Genomic DNA, 22,417 nt, shown 5'->3' with positions numbered 1-22,417 from the left:
TCTTCTTCTCTTGGTTATTGGCGGATTGCAAACAACTTTTAAGTGCATACCGCCACCTACTGCACTGGAGTGTGTAACATCATATCACTCAACTACAAACCCCTATAAGGTGCTCTCATCTTCTGTTGCCCACAGGTTGCCCAGTAAGGTCTTCTTCTTGTCTGTGTTTTTGGGCGGATCACAACCAACTTTAAAAGGTGCATACCGCCACCTACCGTATCGGAGGGTGTAGATACATGGCATTATAATATTGTATTATAAAATATATTTGCCCCTTTATGATTTCCCTGAAGTCCTGTCCTGAGTTAAGTATTGATTATTTTTAAAACTCTTACACACTATATTCCTGAAAACCTCCCTTTTTGAATTATATTTCCTACATTGCATAGTAATTAGTGCTCAACATCTACACCACTGACACTATCTCTATTCCATAATCTCCATTAAACATAATGAGTTAAACCCTGTATGCCCAAACCTTAATCTTGTTCTAATAATGCCCTCCTCTCTGCGGTTATGATATCTTCCAATAAACTGTTTAATATTAACTGACTTCTGTATTATGATAATCAGAAGATCAGAAGATCAGAAGGAGTTTTATTGCCAAGTAGTGTTTTACACAAACGAGGAATTTGCTGTTGTGATAAGATGCTACACATAGACAAACATACAGTCAACATAAATAAATGTAGAAATATAAATATGGAATGGAAGAACAACGTTGCAGATATATACATGTGCATTATTCTGGGTCTGTGCCGTGCAGAAGTAACGCAACAGAAGATATTATTATGTACATATAAATATATAAACTGACAACATAAAAATATACAACAACAAAGATCAACAATCAACAACAAATATGTGCGACGTGCCAGGTCTGTGCCTGACACGAGATGAAACGGTATTTACATGTACAGAGACATATGTATCATTTGGACCCGGGCCTTGTTAATGAGGCTAGTTGCAGACAGGAAGAAGCTGTTTTTATGGCGAGAGGTTTTGGTCCTGAAGGACCGCAGCCTCCTGCCAGAGGGGAGAGTCTGAAACAGTTTGTGTCCAAGGTGGGAGGAGTCAGCTGCAATCTTTCCTGCTCGCCTCAGAGTCCTCGAGGCGTACAGGTCCAGAAGAGAAGGAAGATTGCAGCCAATCACCTTCTCTGCAGAGCGAATGATGCGCTGCAGCCTGCCTTTGTCCCTGGCAGTGGCAGCAGCGTACCAGGTGGTGATGGAGGAAGTGAGGATGGACTTAATGATGGCGGTGTAGAATTGCACCATCATTGTCTTTGGCAGGCTGAACTTCTTCAGCTGCCGCAGGATGTGCATCCTCTGCTGGGCCTTCTTGGTGATGGAGGTGATGTTCAGCTCCCACTTGAGTTCCTGGGAGATGATGGTGCCCAGGAAGCGGAAGGAGTCCACAGCGGTGACTGGGGAGTCACACAGGATGATGGGGGAGGGTGGGGCTGGGGTCTTTCTGAAGTCCACTGTCGTGGCTGCACCAGGTCACCAGATGGTCGATCTCCCACCTGAGATGGGCCCGATGAGGGTGGTGTCATCCGCAAACTTCAGGAGCTTGACAGACTGGTGACTGGAGGAGCAGCTGTTGGTGTACAGGGAGAAGAGAAGAGGGGGAAAGAATGTAGCCTTGAGGGGAACTGGTGCTGGTGGTCCTGGAATCAGAGACATGTTTTCCCAGCTTCACGTGCTGCTTCCTGTCCGTCAGGAAGTCTGTGATCCACCTGCAGGTAAAATCAGGCACGTTCAGCTGGGAGAGCTTGTCCTGCAGCAGGGCCATGATCATGGTGTTAAAAGCAGAGCTGAAATCCACAAACAGGATCCTGGCATAGGTTCTTGGGGAGTCTAGGGGCTGGAGGATGTAGTGATGGGCCATGTTTACTGCATCATCTACAGACCTGTTGGCTCTGTAGGTGAACTGCAGAGGGTCCAGGAGTTGGTCTGTAATGGATTTTAGGTGAGACAACACAAGGCGTTCAAAGGACTTCATAACCACAGAGGTCAGGGTGACGGGTCTGTAGTCGTTTAGTCCAGTGGTCCTTGGTTTCTTGGGGACAGGGATGATGGTGGAGGCTTTGAAGCAGGCTGGCACATGGCATGTCTCCAGTGAGGTGTTAAAAATGTCTGTGAACACCAGAGACAGCTGATCAGCACAGTGGATGGGGAGACAGAGTCCGGCCCAGCTGCTTTGCGGGGTTTCTGCCTCCTGAAAAGACAGTTGACTTCCCTCTCTGTGATGGAGAGAGGAGGGGAGGGGATGGAGTTGGTAATGTCTACCTTTATTATCTGTCTCCCATTCCTTCTGCCAAGTGTTATTGATGGCTGTTCTAAAGATTTGGCCTCTCTTCTACCATAAGCCACTTTAATTACTTTACTGTCATATATTTTAAGAGGCTACTTTCCCAACTCATCGGCTTGTTTGTTTCCTTTTACACCCATATGAGCAGGGACCCAACAAAACTGCACTTCTATAACCATCCTTTGTAATCTATTCTCAATATCATAATATGAATTAGTATTTATCTTGTCAGACCGATTGCCTTGATGACAAACCTCTGAGAGCTGCTGCCCAGTAAGGTCAAACTATCATGCTATTTAAGTCCATTACCTCAGTCTGAAGGATTTATCAATTAACTACAATAACATGGTTAAGGATGCGAGAACACATTATTTTTCTAAACTCATTACTACACTTAAACACAATCCCAGGTTTCCGTTTAAGACTGTGGATCAGCTGGTAAACCCAACCCCTCCTTGTGCCTCAGCTGGAATCATGACTGTGAATTGTTTTTATCATATTTTACCAATAAGGTGGTGTAAATCAGAGCCTCTATTACCCCCACAGCCTCTTACTCAGAGGTTCCTCACCAGCAACAAGAGAGTTTTAACCAGTTTTATCCCATCGACTTGTCTGAGCTTTTAAAGGCTCTCCTATAAAAGTATGTTTTAAGAAGGTCGGCTGAACTCAGCCGACCTTCTTAAAACATACTTTTATAGGAGAGCCTTTCCCGATCTTATTTGACTTTATTTTGTCCCTTTTATTTTATTCTATTTTACTTATTTTATATTTATCTTAAACGTGTATTTCAGTCTTTTCAGTGTTTTTCTTGCTTTTATCTTGTATTGTTTCTGTATTATTGTTTTTTGGGTATTATTCTCTTTACACTTTAAAGCACTTTGTAACATGTTTTTGCTCTACAATAATAAAGATTATTATTATTATTATGATTAAGTTTATTTGAAAACACAAAATCCATGATGATCCATGATCGACTCTGGTGGCCTTAACTTTTTAGATTTGACTACCCTTAACTATACCTTTAAAATCAGTTGGATCAGAAAATGTACAGAGTGTAATTCAAGATTCCATTTGGAACTTTATTCCAAATTATATGTTTTCTAAATTAGGTGGTCTTCCTCTTTTGATTATGTCAAACTACAGAATTGAAAAATTACCACTTAATTTAGCTAATTTCCACAAACAAATGCGATTCTTTGGTCTCTTTTTGTACAAGTACCGTTTCTCTCCGCATAAATATCTCATCTGGAATTACTGTGACATATTCAAAAACAAATCTATATTTTTAACAATAATATTCTATTTGTAAAACAGGTATTCAACTCCCCCGCGACCCTGTATGCAGGATAAGCGGTTGACGGTGGATGGATGGTATTCAACTCAGAAGGTTTTTGAATTAATTACTCTCACCACAAAAGACTTTGCAGTTGTAATGTATGCTATTCCCAAAGGTGTGATGATGTTATTTAAGGGTAACACTGAACCGCTTCTTTCTCCTTGTCTGTTGTTAAAATATGTCTTTTATCCAGCCCTTCAAGCCAGAACAGAAGGATCATGTCCCTCTTTCAGAAAGACATTGTCACCATCCCATATGTAATCCATTACTGGGGAAGATTTGTTTCAGATGTCAAATGGAAAAATTCTGGACCAGTCCTGCAAGATTCTTGATCACAAACAAACCTCGAGATGTCCGTTTCAAACTTCTCCATCGGTGCTACCCTGCAAAACATTACTTGCTAAGACTAAGAAATGACAATGACTTTCTGTGGGCATGGTCATGAGACAACCATACACTTATTTTGACACTGGCCTGTACTGTTACTTTTTGGAAAGACTTTACCCCAACATTGCTGTACAAAGATGTGCTTGTTTGGCTTTTATAATGTTAAAAACAGTTTTATATCATAAATCTTTTTATTATATTAGCAAAATTTCACATTCACAAAATTAGATTTTGTAACCACAAACCTTTATTTAAAGTTAATCAAATAAAAACAAAACATATAAACTATTCAGCCTTAAAGACCGTTAATATATGTAAACTGAACTGCTGACTACATATTGCATGGATATGCATTACGTGGACTGGCATCGCTTTATATTTCGGATCTCCTAACGTTTTATCACTCTTCCAGACCTCTACAACCAATCCCTTTAGCCATCCCACAGTCTCGTATGAAAACGAAGGGTGATGGTGCCTTTTCAGAGTTGGCACCAAGACTGTGGAATAAACTTCCCTTGATTATCAGATTGTCTCCCTCCACCCAGACTTTTAAGTCTCGTCTTAAAAAGCAGCATCTGGTTACAGCTGTTTCATTTTTGTGGGTTTATGTTTATTATTTATTTAAAAAGGACAGTGCACATCAATGAATTTAAGGACAATGTCCAAAATGTAAATGTACAGACTCATTTTCATCTGGAGTCCCTCGCAGGTTGATGTTGTAATTCATTAAATCCTTGTACTAAAGCCACAGCCTAAATTGGTTTCTAATTTATTAATGTTAACTAACCTCAGGGATAAACGGGAGGGTTGACAGGTATGGTCATAAATTTATTGGCCTGTTTTTTTGTGTAACTTTCTTCAGCACTTTGGTCAACTCTGGTTGTTTTAAAAAAAAAAAAAAAACTTGATTTGACTATATAGCCTATATGAATTTATTTTTTACAACTTACGCCTAGTATACCTATTTGTACTTTGTCATGGTACTGCTATTGCAATAAAGGATAAAAAAAAAAACTATCAGCCGACTTTTTCTCACGTTTGCTACTAAGTCGCGCACTCCACTTAGCGGCCACCGTCTGCGTTACTGCGGCAAAAATCATTATTCCCTGAGTAAGCAATATGTCTTTTTACTTGTGGAATTAACCTTGGCTGAAACTTATATCTAGAAAGATTAATTATTTAGCAAAATGATTTTGTAAAACGTGTGTTATAAAGGCAGTAAAATCGCGGTGGATGTCTGGTGACGTACCCGCCGCTCCGCCGTCCGCTCTGGAGGTTGTCAGCTTCCTCGGCAGAACAGTTGGCGCAGGCGCGGCACTGACAGCTGCTGTCTATTTACTCCGCAAAGTCTGTTTAATAATGGCCTGGAAATCTGGAGGAGCCAGCCACGCAGAGCTTGTCAACAACCTCCGCAGTAAGTCCAAATGTTTTGTACCCGGGGACAGCAGCAGCGCCGTCGCCTTCACGGATAGCTCGCGCGAAAACGGTTTAGTTTGGAGGTTTAACACAGCAGCGGTAGCTACGTTAGCTGGTTGCTAACAAGCTATGTGGTGTGTTGTTGACCGAGCGCTACCTCTCTCCACCCCTTTCCCTAACCACGTTCACGCCGTGGAAGAGATGCATGCACCCTTCGTTGCGAAATATAAATTAACAATAAATACACAAATTATCTCTTACTTGTGGGTATCCGCAGAATATGTGTGCGGCTTCACTTTTGTGTTAGGTTAATTTAGCCTGTTAGCTCTATGTGCGTCATTTGGGACGTTGTAGCTAGCGCTGCTAGTTAAGTGCCCTGCCCACATTCATTGATGGCTATCTCTGTACCGATCACTTTACTTGCACATGAATGACACTGACAGCTGGAGATGTGCGAGGTTAGTTTTCAACGGTGCCTTTGTTAGTGGGTTGAAAATGACTGTATGCTGTGTCACAGCGGCGGCTAGCTAGTTGTTTAAACGATAGTGGCTGCAAAAATAAAGCAGTGACTCAGTGCACCACCCTGCTAACTAGACGGCTGATGCAAAGTCTACTATGATCGGTGGCATCTATGCCACATGATTTATTCTGCAATCAGATGGTCCAACATTAAGTGTGAAACTTACAAATTATAAGCTCTGATCTGACAGTAATGTGTCTTACTTGCACATAGAAAAATGTATATTGAAATGATGATATGTGGCGTTAAATTGTGGAACAAATAAATGATGAATTAAAGCAATGTGCAAACATATTCCGTTTTAGATAAGGTGTACAAAGAAATTATATTGAAGATGTAACGTACAGCATTGAAGTACGGTGCTCATAATCACCTGGGTTTTGTTTGAATTATGAAGTATGTGTACAAATATTGTTTGTGTGAATAGCTATATTTGATTATGAATTTTCTGTTATTGTTAATTACGGCATTTAGGGTATAAAGGGGTACGAGTACATCAGTGTTACTTCTTCCTACTCCTTTTGTAATAGGGGTGTTTAAGTATTGGGAATAAGTTTGTTTTGTTGTTGATCTTTTTTTTAACCACTATTTTAATGCTTTTTTTTTCTCTTCACTTTTTACGTTAGAAATCAATCAATCTATGTGCAGACTAGAGTGTGCAAGTCCCGTTTCAATATAAAGTATCTACCGGGGCCATTAATATTCTGTGCAGTCCAGCGTAGCGACGCAACAGATATTTCAGCTGCAAGCATTTTGCCAAATGCTGTATGGTTTGGGGGCAGTTGCCTGTCATTCTCTATTTGCTTTTAAATGAATGCAGAACATGATTTGCATATATTTCTGTGTTTATTTTTCTTGGCAGGAGATTAGTATCTCAGTTTATTATTGACCATATGTTGCAAATGTGCATGGTGAAGTGAAAAATGGATCTAGAACACAAGGAAGTTGAAACCACTGCTCAGTATGCAGCATAATAAGAAGCTGGAAAGCCACATGAACAAGAAAATTGAGTCTTTCACCAAAAGGCTTTTTAGCTTCCCTTATAACCATAACCATAAACAAATGCTTTTCTTTCTTTTCCAGCAATAGTATAAGAACATGTTTTAAGTTGAATTAATTTACTACGATATAGGTGATATATCAAATGTTCTTATCCATTCTTAGTCATTACTTTGAGATTCTGCTCCTCCTGAGTGAACACTTTACTGGACACTGACCCATTTAGACCCACGAATGGCTTAAATTTAACCGCATAAGCTGGATTTAAGCAGGTCACACTCAGGATGCATGCTAATTCACGACTTCTTTTTATTGTTAGTGTCCTCCTGAGGATTAGTAAGTACAGGCAATAATAGTTCACCCATTTGCATTTGTTTTAAAACTCGACTGCCTCATGAATTCTTAAAGTTCAGCACCCAGTTTTAAAAATTAAATGTGCCTCCAAAATGTATGCAAAGTGAGGTTATGGTCAAGAAACGGCGTAAAGTTGGCGTGCATATCCAGGGGCTGGCAAAGACCATTTTGAATTCTGAAAATAATTATGATTAGGATGAAAACAGCTTGAAATCTGCCCCTATGGGTTATTTTATTTTCAGAAATCACTAGAAGGTGTCCATCTGGCAGCTTGTATGGTTTATGTGTAATGTATCCTAAAGTGGTGCATAGCTCTGATGGTGAGTGGAGTCAGTAATGAGAGAAGTGCCGGCTGTCGTTGGCTCTTCCTGCCTTTGGCACCAGCTACTACAGGAACCTGTTATGAGGGATTATTCTGAAGACACTAAGACACTAAAACTTTTTTTAGTGTCACACTGTGGCCCTTCCTGTCTGTATGGTGCTGACTTCATTTCGTTCAGCATTTTTCGCTGATATTCTCAGTTAATACTGGGCAAATTGGGATTTTTGCATCATCATTTTCACCTGCATGTATTTTCCTATTCATCCTATTTCAGTCCTATTATGTCTCAGTATTTAACACTATTCTCCCTGCATACACACTATAATTAATATAGATTCATACTGTTAATTTGTATCATATTAATATGTACCATTTCCATTATAAGGAGGGCTTTATAGGTAAAATCCTCGATCACGATATGTCATTTGATCACAATAGCAGTAGTCATGATAAAGTTTTTTTGGGTTAATCCAGTGAATCAAAAACTTGACAAATTAAGGGACATCATCATGGTGACACAAAAATCATATGAAAATAAAATTTTGCCATGAAGCAGTCTTGCTCGTTGATTTGGAAAATTCCCCACAATGGTATGCTATTACACAAAGGAAGGAGCATCAGAGCAAATCTGATGATGGTTCTCAACATGTATGTCACACCCCAAATGCACCAGTAATTGTGTAATGCCTAATATCCCTGAATTCACTGTGTCCCTGCCTGTGTGTTATTTTTCTTTCATGTATTTCTATTTGCATCTGCTGCAAGATTATGTAATGCATTCCTGCCTGGTGTTTGTACTTGTTCACGTTTCCATAATACACAGTGACACAAACTCTTTTGCTTCCCCAGAAAATGGCATTATTAAATCCGACAAGGTCTATGAAGTCATGCTGGCCACAGACCGAGCCCATTTCTCTAGGTGTAATCCTTACATGGACTCGCCACAGTCGATAGGTAAGTCTTGCTCATGTAGTCATTCACGCATCGCAGCACAGTCTGAAATCCAAATACAGTCTGATATCAGGGGGACGAACTAACCAAATCTATTCCCTCTCTTTTAACCAAAAGGCTATCAAGCAACTATCAGCGCCCCACACATGGTATGACTTTAAAAGACTCTCAGACTTTTCTGCATCCTGTTAATCACAACTGTGAGATATTCATTTTGTAAAGCTTGCTCCCAATTAATTGTGCAGTAGATAAAGGAAGAAGGCAGAGGAATACAAATTTCCTGTTTTTATTCCAAAACTAACCTAATCAAATTTATATATATATATATATATTTTAGTGGATTACAATGGTTAACCAAATCTAAAATGCTTTTGTATTTGTGTTGATTGCTGGAATGTTAGCTTTTAATATGAGGCTGTCAGAAGTGACATCTAACTGGAACAAGTAGTGATGTTGGCCAGCTAGCTGAACCTCACAGATGTCCTTGGTGGGATTTACCTTGTCATAGTCAGTGCTAGATGCAATATGAATGCTGACTGATGGGTTGTAATGCAGTTTCCTTGTTGGCGTCCCCTTCTCCCAGCACGCCTACGCCCTGGAGCTTCTACATGACCAGCTGTATGAGGGAGCGAAAGCTCTGGACGTCGGCTCTGGCAGTGGAATCCTGTCCGCATGCTTCGCACGAATGGTGAGCCACACATAACGGGTAAACACATACAATTTCTCTCTGGTGACATTCTGATTGATTAGACTGATTTTTTTTTTTTTTTTTTTTTTTTTACAATTAGTTTGTCAACCAATCAACATAAAATGAGATAAAAACATGTTCAATGTTGTGATATTCTTGTATGAATTGAGCACCATCCCTCCATCTGTGCTTTACAGGTAGGTCCTAAAGGAAAAGTTATAGGAATTGATCACATCAAAGAGCTGGTAGACGATTCTATAACCAATGTGAAGAAAGATGACCCCAGTTTGATAACATCAGGCAGAGTCAAGCTTATAGGTAAGATGTCATTGTCTTCTATTGTCAAATTTTTTGGAATAATAGCAGAAATTTCAGCTGTCTGTTATTTTAAAATGTGGTAATGCTCGTTAGTCCTCACTGTCCTCTCTTTAGGAGCTAAGCAAACAGTAGCTGAGTAGACAGGGCAGGGCAGTGCTAAATAATTGAGCAGTGAGCACCTACTTTTACCAGCTCTACTAGAGTGGGGTAGTGCTGATAAAACTAGGCGATTTAATAAAAATAAAAAAACAAAACAAAAAAAGGATTATTATATAGACACTAACAGACGGTTAGTGTGGGTGGGGAACCATAGCTGTTTACTTTAGGTCCAGTGTGTTTCCTTTGTGATCGTCTGTCTCAATTTACAACAAAAAAGAAATTTTCAGTCATTAATTTTGTTAAAAGTATTAAACATTTGCTCGATAGTGCTACACATACTGGACATTTAAAATTTATTTTGGTTTGTAAGTAAATACACAAACACCCCCCGCCCTCACCCCAGTATAACAAGTCAAAAAGGCATGAACATGTTTCTGTAGCGTGAAAAGGTGTGGGAAAAGCAGAGTCAGATACAACCTTAAAGAAGAGTTGATCGCACAGCAGTGTTTATATAAATAATTCGACTGTGTGTATACCACAAATTTATATAGCTAACATTTTACCATTAGTACAACTTACAGCTTGCTTTAGACCCTTGATATGGATAAAGAAAAAATCCTGCTAACAAATAAAAAAGGAAGAAACCTCGAAAAGGAGCATGTGAGGGATCCCTCTTCCAAGACAGACATGCATGCAATAAATGTTGTATATAAAAGGAGATAGAAATAACAAGATTAAATTTACAATATGGAGAAACACTGTGTGTATGTGTTTCAGTGGGAGACGGGCGAATGGGCCATTCTGAGGAAGCGCCTTATGATGCCATTCATGTTGGCGCAGCAGCACCTACTGTCCCCCAAGCTGTGAGTTCCTCTAAACACTTTAAGAGATGATGATCAAAGTCACATTGTTCCAATTCACTTCAAAACAAGGATTGAATATCAACATGAAAAATGTAATGCAGGTTTGTTTGGTCCTTTGTGTCACCATGATATTGACTCTCTCCCAGCTTCTGGACCAGTTGAAGCCCGGGGGGCGGCTGATTCTTCCTGTTGGCCCGGCGGGAGGAAATCAAATGCTGGAGCAGTACGACAAAATGGAGGACGGCAGCACCAAAATGAAGCCCTTGATGGGGGTGATTTATGTGCCTTTAACAGACAGAGACAAGCAGTGGTCCAGGTGGAAGTGACTTCCTTCTCCCCCTCCTCCCCCTCTCTCCTTCTCACAGTGGCAAAGGTGAAATGGTGTGGCTTGGAGCAGGCAATGGAGCACAAGGGGCTGCATTTTGCTGCTTGTTTGACATTTTTTGCTTCTTCCATACCATACCATACCAACTAGCTGCACGTTTCCTTCATCTTTTTTTAACTCCATAGTTCCAAATTGGTTCAATGAAAACCTGCCTGACTAATAAAATTTGAAGTCATATTTGTCTTTGAACCCAAACACAAAAGAAACTGAAATAGCAGCAGTGTGAAGGCATATGCTTGGTTTTCAAGAGCATGACTACTTTGTCAATTTGGATGCTCATAAGACATTAAAACCCAAGTCCTTGACTATTCTGTTTTATCTTCTACTCTGTGAGATGTAGACAAAAACCAATAACTGTTTTATTTTACTGTGAAGTATGTTAACATTTTGCATGTGATTCTAACTCTTGACTTTGTGTTTGCTTGACTGGAGGATGGTTGTGTGTTTCTTGCATATCACTCTTCTTTATTCTGCCTTTTCTAACATTTGACTTCTGTTTCTCACAGGGATGAACTTTGAAGAGGAATACAGTCCATAGTCCACCTTTAAGTTTGAACCTGGAGAAAACTTGGATGGGGTCAGACAGCCCATGAAATTTTGGTTTAAAGCATAACAAAATATGCTTTTTTTTGTTTAAGTCTAACGATGGACTGGAGTATCACATTGATGATGACCCAGAGTGGCTGGGAAAAAAGACTGCTTGAAGCTCAGCACAGAAATTTTGGAGAGGGCTTTTTGTTTTTCTTTTCAGGCCTGCATCTTTTTGGTTGTGTTTTCTTTTCAACTGCTGGATTTTAGGTTTTTTTTGTGGTTCTATCATTGCAATCAGCAATTTTTACAGTATTACATTTCAGCAGCATCGAAGCTGAATGTATGAGGAACACCGGACAACGATGGGGGAAAACCTGAAACTTTTAGATAATTCAAGTGTGTGTGTGTGTGTGTGTGTGTGTGTGTGTGTGTGTGTGTGTGTGTGTGTGTGTGTGTGTGTGTGTGTGTGTGTGGATCATCTAACTGTAGACTTCTCTGCTAACCTAAAGCTTTTCTCCCCTGCCAGCAGTATTAGGAGCACACACAGGCAACACAATGGCTGATATAACCCACACATCCTGTTTTATGTGCAGCACTAAAGTCATTCTACACATAGAGTAAGCAATTCATTGGGCTCTTACTACTAACATACTCCAAGGAGATCGGAGCACTTATAACACCGACACACGTGCACATGCAGGGCTGTGCTTTTCACCTGGTGATGTGTTGCTTGCTGCTGCTGGATTTCCATTAACAATTTGCGCAGGCTCTCCTGGTGACTGATACTAAATGGGATATTCACTGCTTTGCCAAAATAAACTCCAACAATATAAAGCAAATGAATGTCTGTTTTCTTGAGGAAAAAAAACACATGAAATTAAAAAAGCACATTTTAATGTGAGTAATCGAAGTGATGGATGATATTTGGCTTTCAGTCTCTGGAATGGCATATGAAAATAAAGAGATGCTTATGTTTTTGTCTGCCTTTTGTTATTGATTATTTTTTGTGCCGGCAACCTAGTGTGTAATAAATAAATAAATAAATATAAAGTAATATAGAAATATATATATATATATATATATATGCAAGTATTAGAAATACTGAGGTCAGGAGTCCTAAATCTTTAAGCACAACTCACAAAACTTTTTGGTCACCATCTTAAATATTAAAATTTAAGATGGTGACTAAAAAAACTCAGCTTTGAATGTGAACATAATTGGTGTGTATCTGTGGAGTGTACAACTTCTATAACTCCAACATTTGAAAAAAACAATATATACCATAAAACTTAAGTTAAAAGCCTAGTCCCAATTAGACACCTTTCCCTTTTACTGGCCTGGTGTGGCTACATGTTTTGACAAATAAACAGGTCTCACTTAGAAGCCTGGTGTGGTTATTAAAGTTCTGGATGTATAAAACCACCTAAAGCCCTCTGGGACTGGTTCTAAACTGCTTAGCTTGCACATACCAATATAAATGTTTAAACTTTTGTCAATATGGACATGTTAGATCATCCACAATTAAATCATTTAGTTCACTTTATGGAAACAATGAGCAACACATTATAATTCATTCAGATTTACCGGCATGGTAAATGAAGTAATTGCCTGTCCCAAATATAGGCAGGGAGAGATCACTGATTTAAGCAAATAAAAACCCGGTATTGTGTGTGTGTGTGTGTGAGTATGTGTAATATCTCTCTCTCTCTCTATATATATATATATATCATGTATTACAATTATGTACGTTACTTTGTCAATAGATCACACCTGTGTTTTTGATATAAATTTTAATATCTCACACGAAAGACAGCACTTTAAGGGAATACACCAATGCAAATATAGTACATACTCCACATAAGTTTGATTAGTAAAGAAAAACGCAACAAACTTAAGACAGGAATACAACTTGCTATGGCTTTATATGATTGTGAGACACTTTAAGAATAAGTTGTTGATTCCTAATAAGTCAAAAAAAGTGCACTAACAGGCACTCCAGTGTGTTACATTTCTGCCCTTTAGGTAAGTTAACTTAGGTAAAATCTACAGCACAAATGGTGCATTAGTGTCACCCAGTGGCAGAAATACAGCAAATCTGTGTGCTGCACTAGTCTGGGAAATACATCTCAAGTAAAAATAAAATTTGATGTCAAAGAAAGTAGCATTTTAGGAATAAAATTATTTTTTAATAACAGGGACAAAATAGCCTCTTGTACTGCACGTATCCCAGAAGTCATTGGGTGAACTATAGACAGCTGTATATCAGTGTTGAACTGGGAATGTTGACTCTCATTGTGGATTCACAATCAGACTTTCCTAAGACAACATAAATATGAAATCACAAGCATCTGAATATGTGTCAGCAGCAGATTTTCCAGTCAGAGGGGTTCATTGTGGGGGTGTTCAGAAACGTTCATGAGAGAGAGTAGAGAGCTGGGATGTTTCCAAACTGATGTGAGGACAAATTAGAGACATCATGCAGCTAGAAACAGAATGGATATTCAAAAAGTCCTATCTCAGGCTCTGGTGACGACACCTCTCTCTCTGATCTCGGCGCTCTTGTATTTGCTGCCTCTGTCTGATTGGCTACAGGTACATGCCGTTGATGAGGTAATCTGACTCCTCTGTGGTTAGGGGTCGGGCTTTCTTCATCTTGTGACGGACAAGTCTGAGACGACAGCCGATCATGAGCAGCAGCAGAGCAGTGATGATGAGGCCGAGGGCCAGAGGAAGGATTGCACCTGCAGGAGGTAACAGAGGCCATATAGGACATTAGTACAGCAGAAAATGACACAACAAAGAAGGAGTGACAAAAATCATATAAACCAAAAACCATCATGTTGGGCCTCACCTGACTCTGGTCCTGGATGCCCTCCCATTACTGGAAATGGTTTGGAGACAGGGACGTCAGTCTCAGCTTTAGGGGCAGCTTTAAGACAAATACAAATACATTATATATTTGGATACATTTAGTTACTAGTATGTCAATAAAGGTTTACTGAAATGTCCTTTAGCTTTACCTATCTCAGTTTGTTTGGTGATCGGGGGAGCCACAGTTGCTGGTTTGAAAGCTGGACCTAAAAATATATTTCCATTAAATTATAGTAATTTTAAGTTGTTGCAGTTACAAAATTAGGTAAAAAGAATATATGGACAAGAAGTAGATTCTCACTTTTTTGTATACATTCACTGACACAGTCAGATTCCTGGAGGAAGTTGTTATGGTTGCCCTGGCAACCGCCATACAGGAAGTGTTTGCATTCTCCCGCATTTTGGTCATAGTACCAACGTGGGAAGGTGCCTTTACAGGGTCCTACAACTGGAGCTGCAGCACATGGATCTACAGAGAGACAGAGGAAGAGTCAGACACAATTAACTTCTTATTCACTTAGAGATCCTTACATGGAGGGACTGAAACGATTAGTTTTTTATTGTATTTTGTGTTTGAACATCCACAACCTTAGTTCAAAACAACATCTAACAACACTAACCCCACAAACAACACAGGGCGCAGATTTCTCACATATCACTACCATGCACATCTTGCATATCTACTTATTGTCTACTCTTTCCTTTTACCCAATATGTGTCCTCCTACAATCGTTGATGTATGGTTTTCAAATTTGAGTAAATTCCTCCTGCTTTTCTTTAGCAATGTAAGTTAGTCTTTCCAGTCCAATACAAGCTGCGAGTTCTTCTGTTCACATTCTTAATGATGGGGCCTTCATACTTTTCCAAAAGAGGGCTGTCACACTCCTGACTTGAAGCAGTCAAAAATCCAGAAATTTTGTCTACTTTGATGTTCAAACAAAGCCCTCGGGATATATACCAAGCACACGCAGTTTGGCATTTTAAGGAACTTTCTATTCATAATCTCATACAGACACTGGATAACATTCTTCCAGAATTCTTGCCATTCCCATAAACAGTGAAGTGAACTACTCTTCTCATCAAAGCATTTGGAGCATATGTCTGGAATATTAACGGATATACGATGTCCTTTAACTCGGGTCATAAGCATTCTAATGAGCCATTTATATTGGAGTAATTTAAACCTTGTGTCTGTTTTTGTGTCTTTAGGCGGGCAATTTCCCAGTCGGTCTCACCTTTATCTTCTTGCGTGTAAGTTTTTTGAATCGAATAGTTGATTGATCTTATATATTAGTTGAACCTGAGAAATTCTACTAAAAATTGACAACTACTTTTTTTTTAAGCAGTTCATTATCATCCAGCTGCTCAGATGTGAGGATTAACTGCTGCACTGCACAAGCTTTGTGTTAAAACAAGCAATCTGAAGACGTCGCCTTGGGCTCTGGATAAATGTGATGGGCATTCCTCAATTGTTAGATTTTTTATAGACTTAATCATTTATTAATTAGTCAAAATTTCAATTTAAAATCTGAAAAATTAATTGTAATATTGACAATGGAAGATATGTCTACATGTAAGGTGAAAGCGGTCGCTAATGACAAACCCAAAGAGAATTATCACGAACTCCGCAGCTCTCTCAGCTCTATGGAACATGTTAGCTTCTTTTAGCTCGCGAGCCAAAAACTTTTTACTCACGAGTTCAAAACAGAGCTAAAGGAGAGTGAATATTGGACATACATTTGGCAGGTGGCCAGAAACATGACTTAAAATAAATGCTAATGCTTAATGCTCCATGTGAGCTGGATGCTGTTTACTATTTCACTTGATGTATGTGCTCTCTCTCCAACACAATAAGATAAAAATGTAGTAATTAGACTGAGCATCCGTAAAATGAAGAAAAGACTCCTGAGAATGCACCTCACCCACATAATACCTGCGGTAAAATACCAATGCAGGAAGAAGCTCTTTTGGTCAGCCTGATTCAGGGATCAGATGGCAGAGGGGACAGAGGCGCTTTGTTCCAGCACTCAGAGGGGATGCAGGCAAAGGGCTGCTTTCCCAGGGAATGCAGAGTGGCCCTGTGGCTTTGCCAGCATTTTGAGCGCAGTGCTATGACTCAATGGCTGCCTACAGGGGCTCCATCTGCTCTTATGTCCAGATACACACTAAAAACCCTATCTGCCTCCATACAAAGGGATACTGCACTAATTACACCACAATGGTGGATCATATTGTGAAGCGAACATTTGAACGGGTACAGCTAAAGTAAAATAAATGTTTGTGGATTCCCATCCAACCATGTGTTTGGAAAGACCACAATAGTTTGTATCACACCACACCGAGGAGCTACAATTTCTGGTGTTTTGGTGCAGTTACAGATGCCCTTTAAGTTCAAATTACATCGTTGTTGTATGGCCAAAGAGAGATAAAGCAAGAGATGTTACACAATTTGAGTGTGCATAAAGCACTTCAAACGTAAACGCAATCTTACCTTGACTGACTGGAGCCTCCTGCTGACTGGGACTTTGTGGAGGGGTGGCCTTGCTCCTGTCTTGAGGTGGTATGGTGTTCTCTATGGTCTTTCTGGGCCCAGTCTGGAGCATGGGACCATCATCAGCCTCCTCGGTCTGGGCTACAGGCCGATGAGGGCTTGACTGATCAGCAGGGTGGGTCACTGACTTCCTGCTGCTGTCAACTAAAGAAATCACAGAAAAACAAATAAATGGTGGGGAGGTCCTTCATTATTGCATTCCTTTAACTGATCCAGATAATGCAGGAGTTAATAGAATACTGCGAGAGACAAAGAGTTTCTTACAGTTTGGGCAGAAGTCTTCATCGGAGCGGTCTGGACAGTGTTGCTTCCCATCACAGGCGTAGGTGATGTCAATACAGCAACCGTCATCACACTTGAACTGGTAGTTTGAGCAGTGACCTGTACACACTGTGGACACAGAAGGTATAACTAAACATCTTGTAACAGTCTTGCAATGTAACCACAAAACCCAGCTATTAATAATTTGAAAATGGTGTATCTCTTAGAAATTAAATGATCACCTTCTGCTTGGTGTTTTGGTGCCAGCACAGTCACAGAGACGTTGTCAGAACTCTTCTGGCCGGCTGTGTCAGTGACAGTCATCTGGAAGGTGTATACACCCTCCTGGAGACCACTGATCTTCAGTAGCCCTGGATGAGTCGCCTTCAACACATAAAACAATTCTGATTCATCACATGTGCACAGATTGAGATCTAATGGTCTAATATTTCTTGCAAATACAACTTTTCTGGCTTAGGAAAATATTTTTTATATTTACATAACAGCTTCAGTCAGTTCAAAAATACCTATTAACCCTCTTGCACGCCCCTACTAGTATGCAGTGATGCAGATATATATATCCTCAAGATGGAGGTAAAAGAATTTTTCTTTGTGGTTCTCAATTCTGGGGTGCCCTGGTTGCCTAAGGGGTTTAGGGTGCTGACCCAAAACTGCAACATCCCGGGTTTGGTTCTGGATGGCATTTTTCTCTCTCCCCTCATCTTTCTATTGTCTGTCCAATAAAGGCTAAAAACTACTAAAAAGTTACATTTGAAATGTGAATTAAATCCTCTTTCACAGTATATGTAATTTTAAATTACAATATATGTTACATTTTATGGAAAATATGTTGAGAGACTGGTAATGTATAAAATAAACAGGCAGGAATATCTTTTTTGGGTAATCCAGCTAATGAAATACCTGAAAATTCAAAGTACTTCTTTACGTTGATGCAAAAAATAATTTAAAATCCAATATTGCTAAAACACAGTCCTGATATTAAAATAAACAAAATTGATAAACCTTGTCGTCTGAAGGAAAAAACAACGTCTTAGTTAGATAGGATAATCCACAGAGCTTGCTGGCAAGTGTTTTCACTTCTGTTGAAGGGAGAACATGGTGGAAATTGACCACAGATTAAAGTGTGAGTCTTTATAATAGGTAGGACCTATTGTACCATAAGCTTCACAAAAGGCTGTGAACAGAGGACAGGCTCTAACACTCCAGCTGTCCTTAGAGCAGGTTTTAGACGTAATAATCTCTTATCTCTGTTGGTGCAGCAAGATAGTATGCAGCTCTGGGTACAAGCCACCCTGTTGACTTAACTTATACAAACATGCAATTTGACACTGGCCTGTCTGTCTGTGAGGGTGATTGTGACTGTGACTATTCATACTGCATATTCAAATGTTAAAATCATATGATCACCAAACGGAGAGAACAATATTATAGTTTCTTCACTCTGTGTTTCCTTCACTGGTTTTTAGTTGTTTTCAGGCTTTCAGTCTCACATGGAGGACCCAATTAAACTGTATACAGTCATTTTACTGCAAGATGACTTGACTATTTGCATTCACTGAATAGACTAGAAAGTAAACACTGACCTTCATATTGATGGCTGTGTCTCCCCTGACGAGAGTCCATTCATAGTTGCTGATCAAATGGTCGTCCACACTGTCCCTCCCATCCAGGACAGCCCAATCTGTTGGCAGCTGGATCACCACATCCTGTCCAGCGTCACTACGAGGAGGCTCATCCACCTCTGCAGAATCAAAACAGGAAAACCATGCTAATATAGAGGATGTGCAATCCAGTATTCGTTTGGTCTATAAAATGTCAGAAAATGTGACAGTCTCCTAAAACCAAATTTGACGTCTTCAGATTTCTTGTTTTGTCTGACTAACAATCCAAAACCCAAAAATTTTCAGTTATGAATGATATAAAACTTTAAAATAACACATAATCCACACTTTTGAAAAGCTGAAACAAATGAATATTCTGTATTGTTCCTTAAAAATTGCTTAAATGATTATTTGATTATCAAAACTAAATATATTGCTATATTGTCTCAATCTGACTGTTTTGTTTATAGTGTGTATATATGTGTTCCCTATATAATGTAGCCTGTGTTTGATTTTATTACTGTATTATTGTGTTATTGTATTATTGTATAAGTAAACACATTGCGAGCATTGTACAATCCAGAGTCAAATTCTCCGTATGTGTACACATACATGGCAAATAAAGCTGATTCTGACTTCTGAAATAGTTGACTAATGGTTTAAGCTCTGCACTTTTTATTTCACCATTTCTGTAATTGCAGTAATATGTCCACTTTCTTGCAAATAAATTGTAAATAAATCAAGGAGATAAAAACACTTGCTGCTGGTCTCAGTGTCCTGGTCTATTTATGCACTGTTACAACATAAAAGGCAAATCATTAACCCACCCTACCTGCTTTATCAAGACAAGCAGCAGTTGCTAGAGGCTCACCATAACGTGTTGAGATATATGTTTTCTAAATATAAGCTAATATCATGATAAAGTTTTCTTAGGCCAATAAAGTTTTATGCACCAAACTTTGCCCAAACCTTTACCTCACTCTGCTCATTTCTGTACTATAAATACATAGGAGTAAATATTGCATAATCCTTTCCAATATGGCCTTAAATGATAAATAAATGCATATTGATACACAGAGTATAACATCGCAGTTCATCGCTTACTGCTGCTTTTTTTTGTTTACTGCAGTAGAAAAAGAGCATGCTAATAAATGATTAACTAACTTTCTAGTAACCAACATGAGCCACCACATGTATTATCTTTGTATTTCTCTGGTGTGCTTGCATTCATTTACCATCACAAACAAATGTCAAGTCATTTTTCTATATAATGTGCATGTTAATTAAGTAAAAAAAGAATTACTGAAACCTTTAGGCCTACATTGTGCCCATGACGACATTCCTCAGTTATATGTTAATGTGTTTGAGTTGAATAACACTCAGGGCTCCACACATGGCTATTTAGGACTTAATCATTATTTAAGCAGACCATAACAACTAACGGGCATGTTGGCCTGGTTATGTAATACTTATACACTAGTTAATCCATCTTTAATTAGAGAACAATACAGCAAATTGATGACTCAAGGATCCCTGCAGTTTCTTGCAAGGACCCTTCTCTATGTCATGATCAATCAATTGCACCAATACTTGTTATTTTCAGGTTGTTGTGAAACTGATGGGCCTGTGATTTGTGCCAGCACCCCCTACCTTGCGCATCATCCCCATCAGGATGCTCTTCCCCGGGCCTCCTGGCTGAACCGCCGGATGAAACAGCGAGGTGTCCCTGCGTCGTGTTGAGAGCCCGGCTGTACGTGGTGAAGCCCTGCTGTGGTGCGAAGGAGCAGACATTTTTATTCCTGTAGGTGCAGTTGAACAGGTAGCAGCTGAGACTGTCTCCGGGCTGCCTCGGGTCCTCCTGGACCACCGCCACGGTGCAGTGAGGCTGGGAGCAGCAGGCGTGCAGACAGTCCTTCCAGGTGTACACCCTGTCCGGGGCCAACAGGAAGGTGGCCCCCTGCTCGATGGAGGCTTTGGCCCGGATGATGCGCTCCCCGACGGCGGTGAAGTCGCCCACACAGGAGTCAATCACATCGCCCACTTTGTACGCCTGATCCTGCTGGAGCTGCTTGCGGAATTCCTCCAAGAGCTCCTCCACCCCTGATATTTTGGATTTCAGGTCCGATATTGGCGAAGAGCGAGTGTCGATATGTTGGACTGCGCTGAGAAGCACAACACAAGCGAGCAGCTGCAGCTGGGGATGCTGAGGAAGAGCCATGTTGGTCACGCAGCAATACGGCGTCTCCCTCTGCCTCCGACTGGTCCCCGACGCATGAGGGTCCTCTCAACAATGATGCCCTTCCTACATTAAATATATCTCGGTGATACTCATGTAAATCACGCCGTTTTACATAATATTCGTCTGTAAATCATGAGGGAAAGAGGTAAAGGTTTGCGAGAGGAGGAAGACTTGGCTGCTGAGCAAAAAAACCGCTGACGTCATAATGATGAATAAATATGGCAAGCTGAGAGCTGCTCAGGAAGCCCTCTTTGATTTTCACTTTCAGTGTGCTTTATTGACATTAACGTCAGAAGAACAATATTGCCAAAGCTTCAAGGATTAAAATTCAATAATAAGATGAGAAAAAATATTTTAAATAAAAATGAAAAAAATTAAATAAAATAGTAAACTGTGTGTGTGTGTGTGTGTGCCATATGTCAGTAGTATGTAGAAGTAACTTTGTGTTTGTTTAGGATCAATAAAGAAACAAAAATATATTAATAAAAATCATCAGTAATCAAGTATCAAATGTGAAAAATTACAACTAACAAACAATCCCATGAAGCAGAAGAGTAAAAGTAGAGACAGAGTAAGTTGTGAGCAGACTTACTGCAGCTGCGTTGCTGGTCGTTTCTCAGGCTGTGACATGCACTGACATATCTCGCTGCCTCTATAGTGCTGACACTATTTTCTCCAAGTTGATGTTGCATTTTATTCTGGTCTGAGAATGAATCAAAATCTGGTGAGTCTGTACATTAATGTCTTCCTCAGTTTCTGATCAGACAGGGTGCTCTTTATCTAGCTCTCTCTCTCTTGCCTCCTGGTGTTTGCTTTCATAAAAGGCCCAGTGTGCATTTATTTAATATTTTACCATTTTAGCTTTTTAATAGTTTGTGTTCAGTTTATTTTGTTGTAGCCCTTGGGTCATTTTTTGCATTTTTATTGTAATATTTATTTACTGTAATATTTTGAGGCACTGTGTCTGTGTCTATGTTAGCTTTTCATATATATATATATATATATATGAAAAGCTTTTTATTAATGCCAGCACACCATTTTATGTCCAACATGTCTTATCCATTGTTTTGTTGTTGTTTTCATATTACATTTTACTTTTGTTTATGTCTGTTTAGCGCCTATGACCATAGAATATGAATAAACCTCTTTTTGATTCTGATTAAATTATTGTTTTTTCCAATTTTATTTTTGTATTAATTTAACTGCCAGTTCCCTTTGTAACTTTGTTGTTACGCTTTGTGCGCTACAAATAAATGTGACTAGCCCAATACTGTATTTGTGCAGAGACAACCTCTGGGATGACACCAGCTGTCGCTGACTCTGAAACTTTAGTATTGACATATACATGAGACTTCATATCAGGAGGAAAATGAATAATCTTACAGAGTGGT

The 22,417-nt window shown here is 39.5% G+C and overlaps 2 protein-coding genes across 4 annotated transcripts; one reads left to right on the top strand and one right to left on the bottom strand.

The window, feature by feature from the left end:
• Positions 1-5,197: 5,197 nt before the first annotated feature.
• Positions 5,198-12,459, top strand: pcmt (protein-L-isoaspartate (D-aspartate) O-methyltransferase). Of its 3 annotated transcripts, none has more exons than XM_046061222.1 (8): positions 5,198-5,450; positions 8,497-8,601; positions 8,716-8,747; positions 9,182-9,286; positions 9,484-9,604; positions 10,481-10,566; positions 10,713-10,838; positions 11,458-12,459. In XM_046061222.1, the coding sequence occupies exons 1-8, from the start codon at positions 5,270-5,272 to the stop codon at positions 11,461-11,463; spliced, it is 762 nt and encodes a 253-aa protein (XP_045917178.1). In that variant the 5' UTR covers positions 5,198-5,269; the 3' UTR covers positions 11,464-12,459. The 3 variants fall into 3 exon arrangements, with proteins under 3 accessions (XP_045917178.1, XP_045917177.1, XP_045917176.1); XM_046061221.1 differs by having other exon boundaries at positions 10,713-10,939; XM_046061220.1 differs by having other exon boundaries at positions 5,237-5,450; positions 10,713-10,882.
• Positions 12,460-13,264: 805 nt separating this feature from the next.
• On the bottom strand, positions 13,265-21,730 carry lrp11 (low density lipoprotein receptor-related protein 11). Its single transcript, XM_046060962.1, has 10 exons — positions 21,619-21,730; positions 20,438-21,089; positions 18,770-18,927; positions 17,408-17,549; positions 17,169-17,294; positions 16,845-17,048; positions 14,655-14,822; positions 14,503-14,559; positions 14,334-14,411; positions 13,265-14,223 (listed from the first exon to the last, which is right to left on the bottom strand). Exons 2-10 carry the CDS (start codon positions 21,003-21,005, stop codon positions 14,069-14,071), a joined length of 1,656 nt encoding a protein of 551 aa, XP_045916918.1. The 5' UTR covers positions 21,006-21,089; positions 21,619-21,730; the 3' UTR covers positions 13,265-14,068.
• Positions 21,731-22,417: the final 687 nt, after the last annotated feature.

This window comes from Micropterus dolomieu, linkage group LG10 (genome assembly GCF_021292245.1).
Source record: "Micropterus dolomieu isolate WLL.071019.BEF.003 ecotype Adirondacks linkage group LG10, ASM2129224v1, whole genome shotgun sequence".
Taxonomy (NCBI): Eukaryota; Metazoa; Chordata; class Actinopteri; order Centrarchiformes; family Centrarchidae; genus Micropterus; species Micropterus dolomieu.
The sequence above is the reverse complement of the archived record's forward strand: the minus strand, read 5'-3'. Positions and strand labels throughout refer to the sequence as shown.

Coding starts and splice junctions, on each gene's coding strand:
- pcmt (XM_046061220.1), top strand. CDS start 5,270: ATGTCTGGTGACGTACCCGCCGCTCCGCCGTCCGCTCTGGAGGTTGTC. Junction 5,451..8,496: donor GCTTGTCAACAACCTCCGCA/GTAAGTCCAAAT, acceptor TTGCTTCCCCAG/AAAATGGCATTATTAAATCC. Junction 8,602..8,715: donor GGACTCGCCACAGTCGATAG/GTAAGTCTTGCT, acceptor TTTAACCAAAAG/GCTATCAAGCAACTATCAGC.
- lrp11 (XM_046060962.1), bottom strand. CDS start 21,005: ATGGCTCTTCCTCAGCATCCCCAGCTGCAGCTGCTCGCTTGTGTTGTG. Junction 17,550..18,769: donor ACACAGCCATCAATATGAAG/GTCAGTGTTTAC, acceptor TATGTGTTGAAG/GCGACTCATCCAGGGCTACT. Junction 14,823..16,844: donor GGAGGCTCCAGTCAGTCAAG/GTAAGATTGCGT, acceptor GTCTCTCTGTAG/ATCCATGTGCTGCAGCTCCA.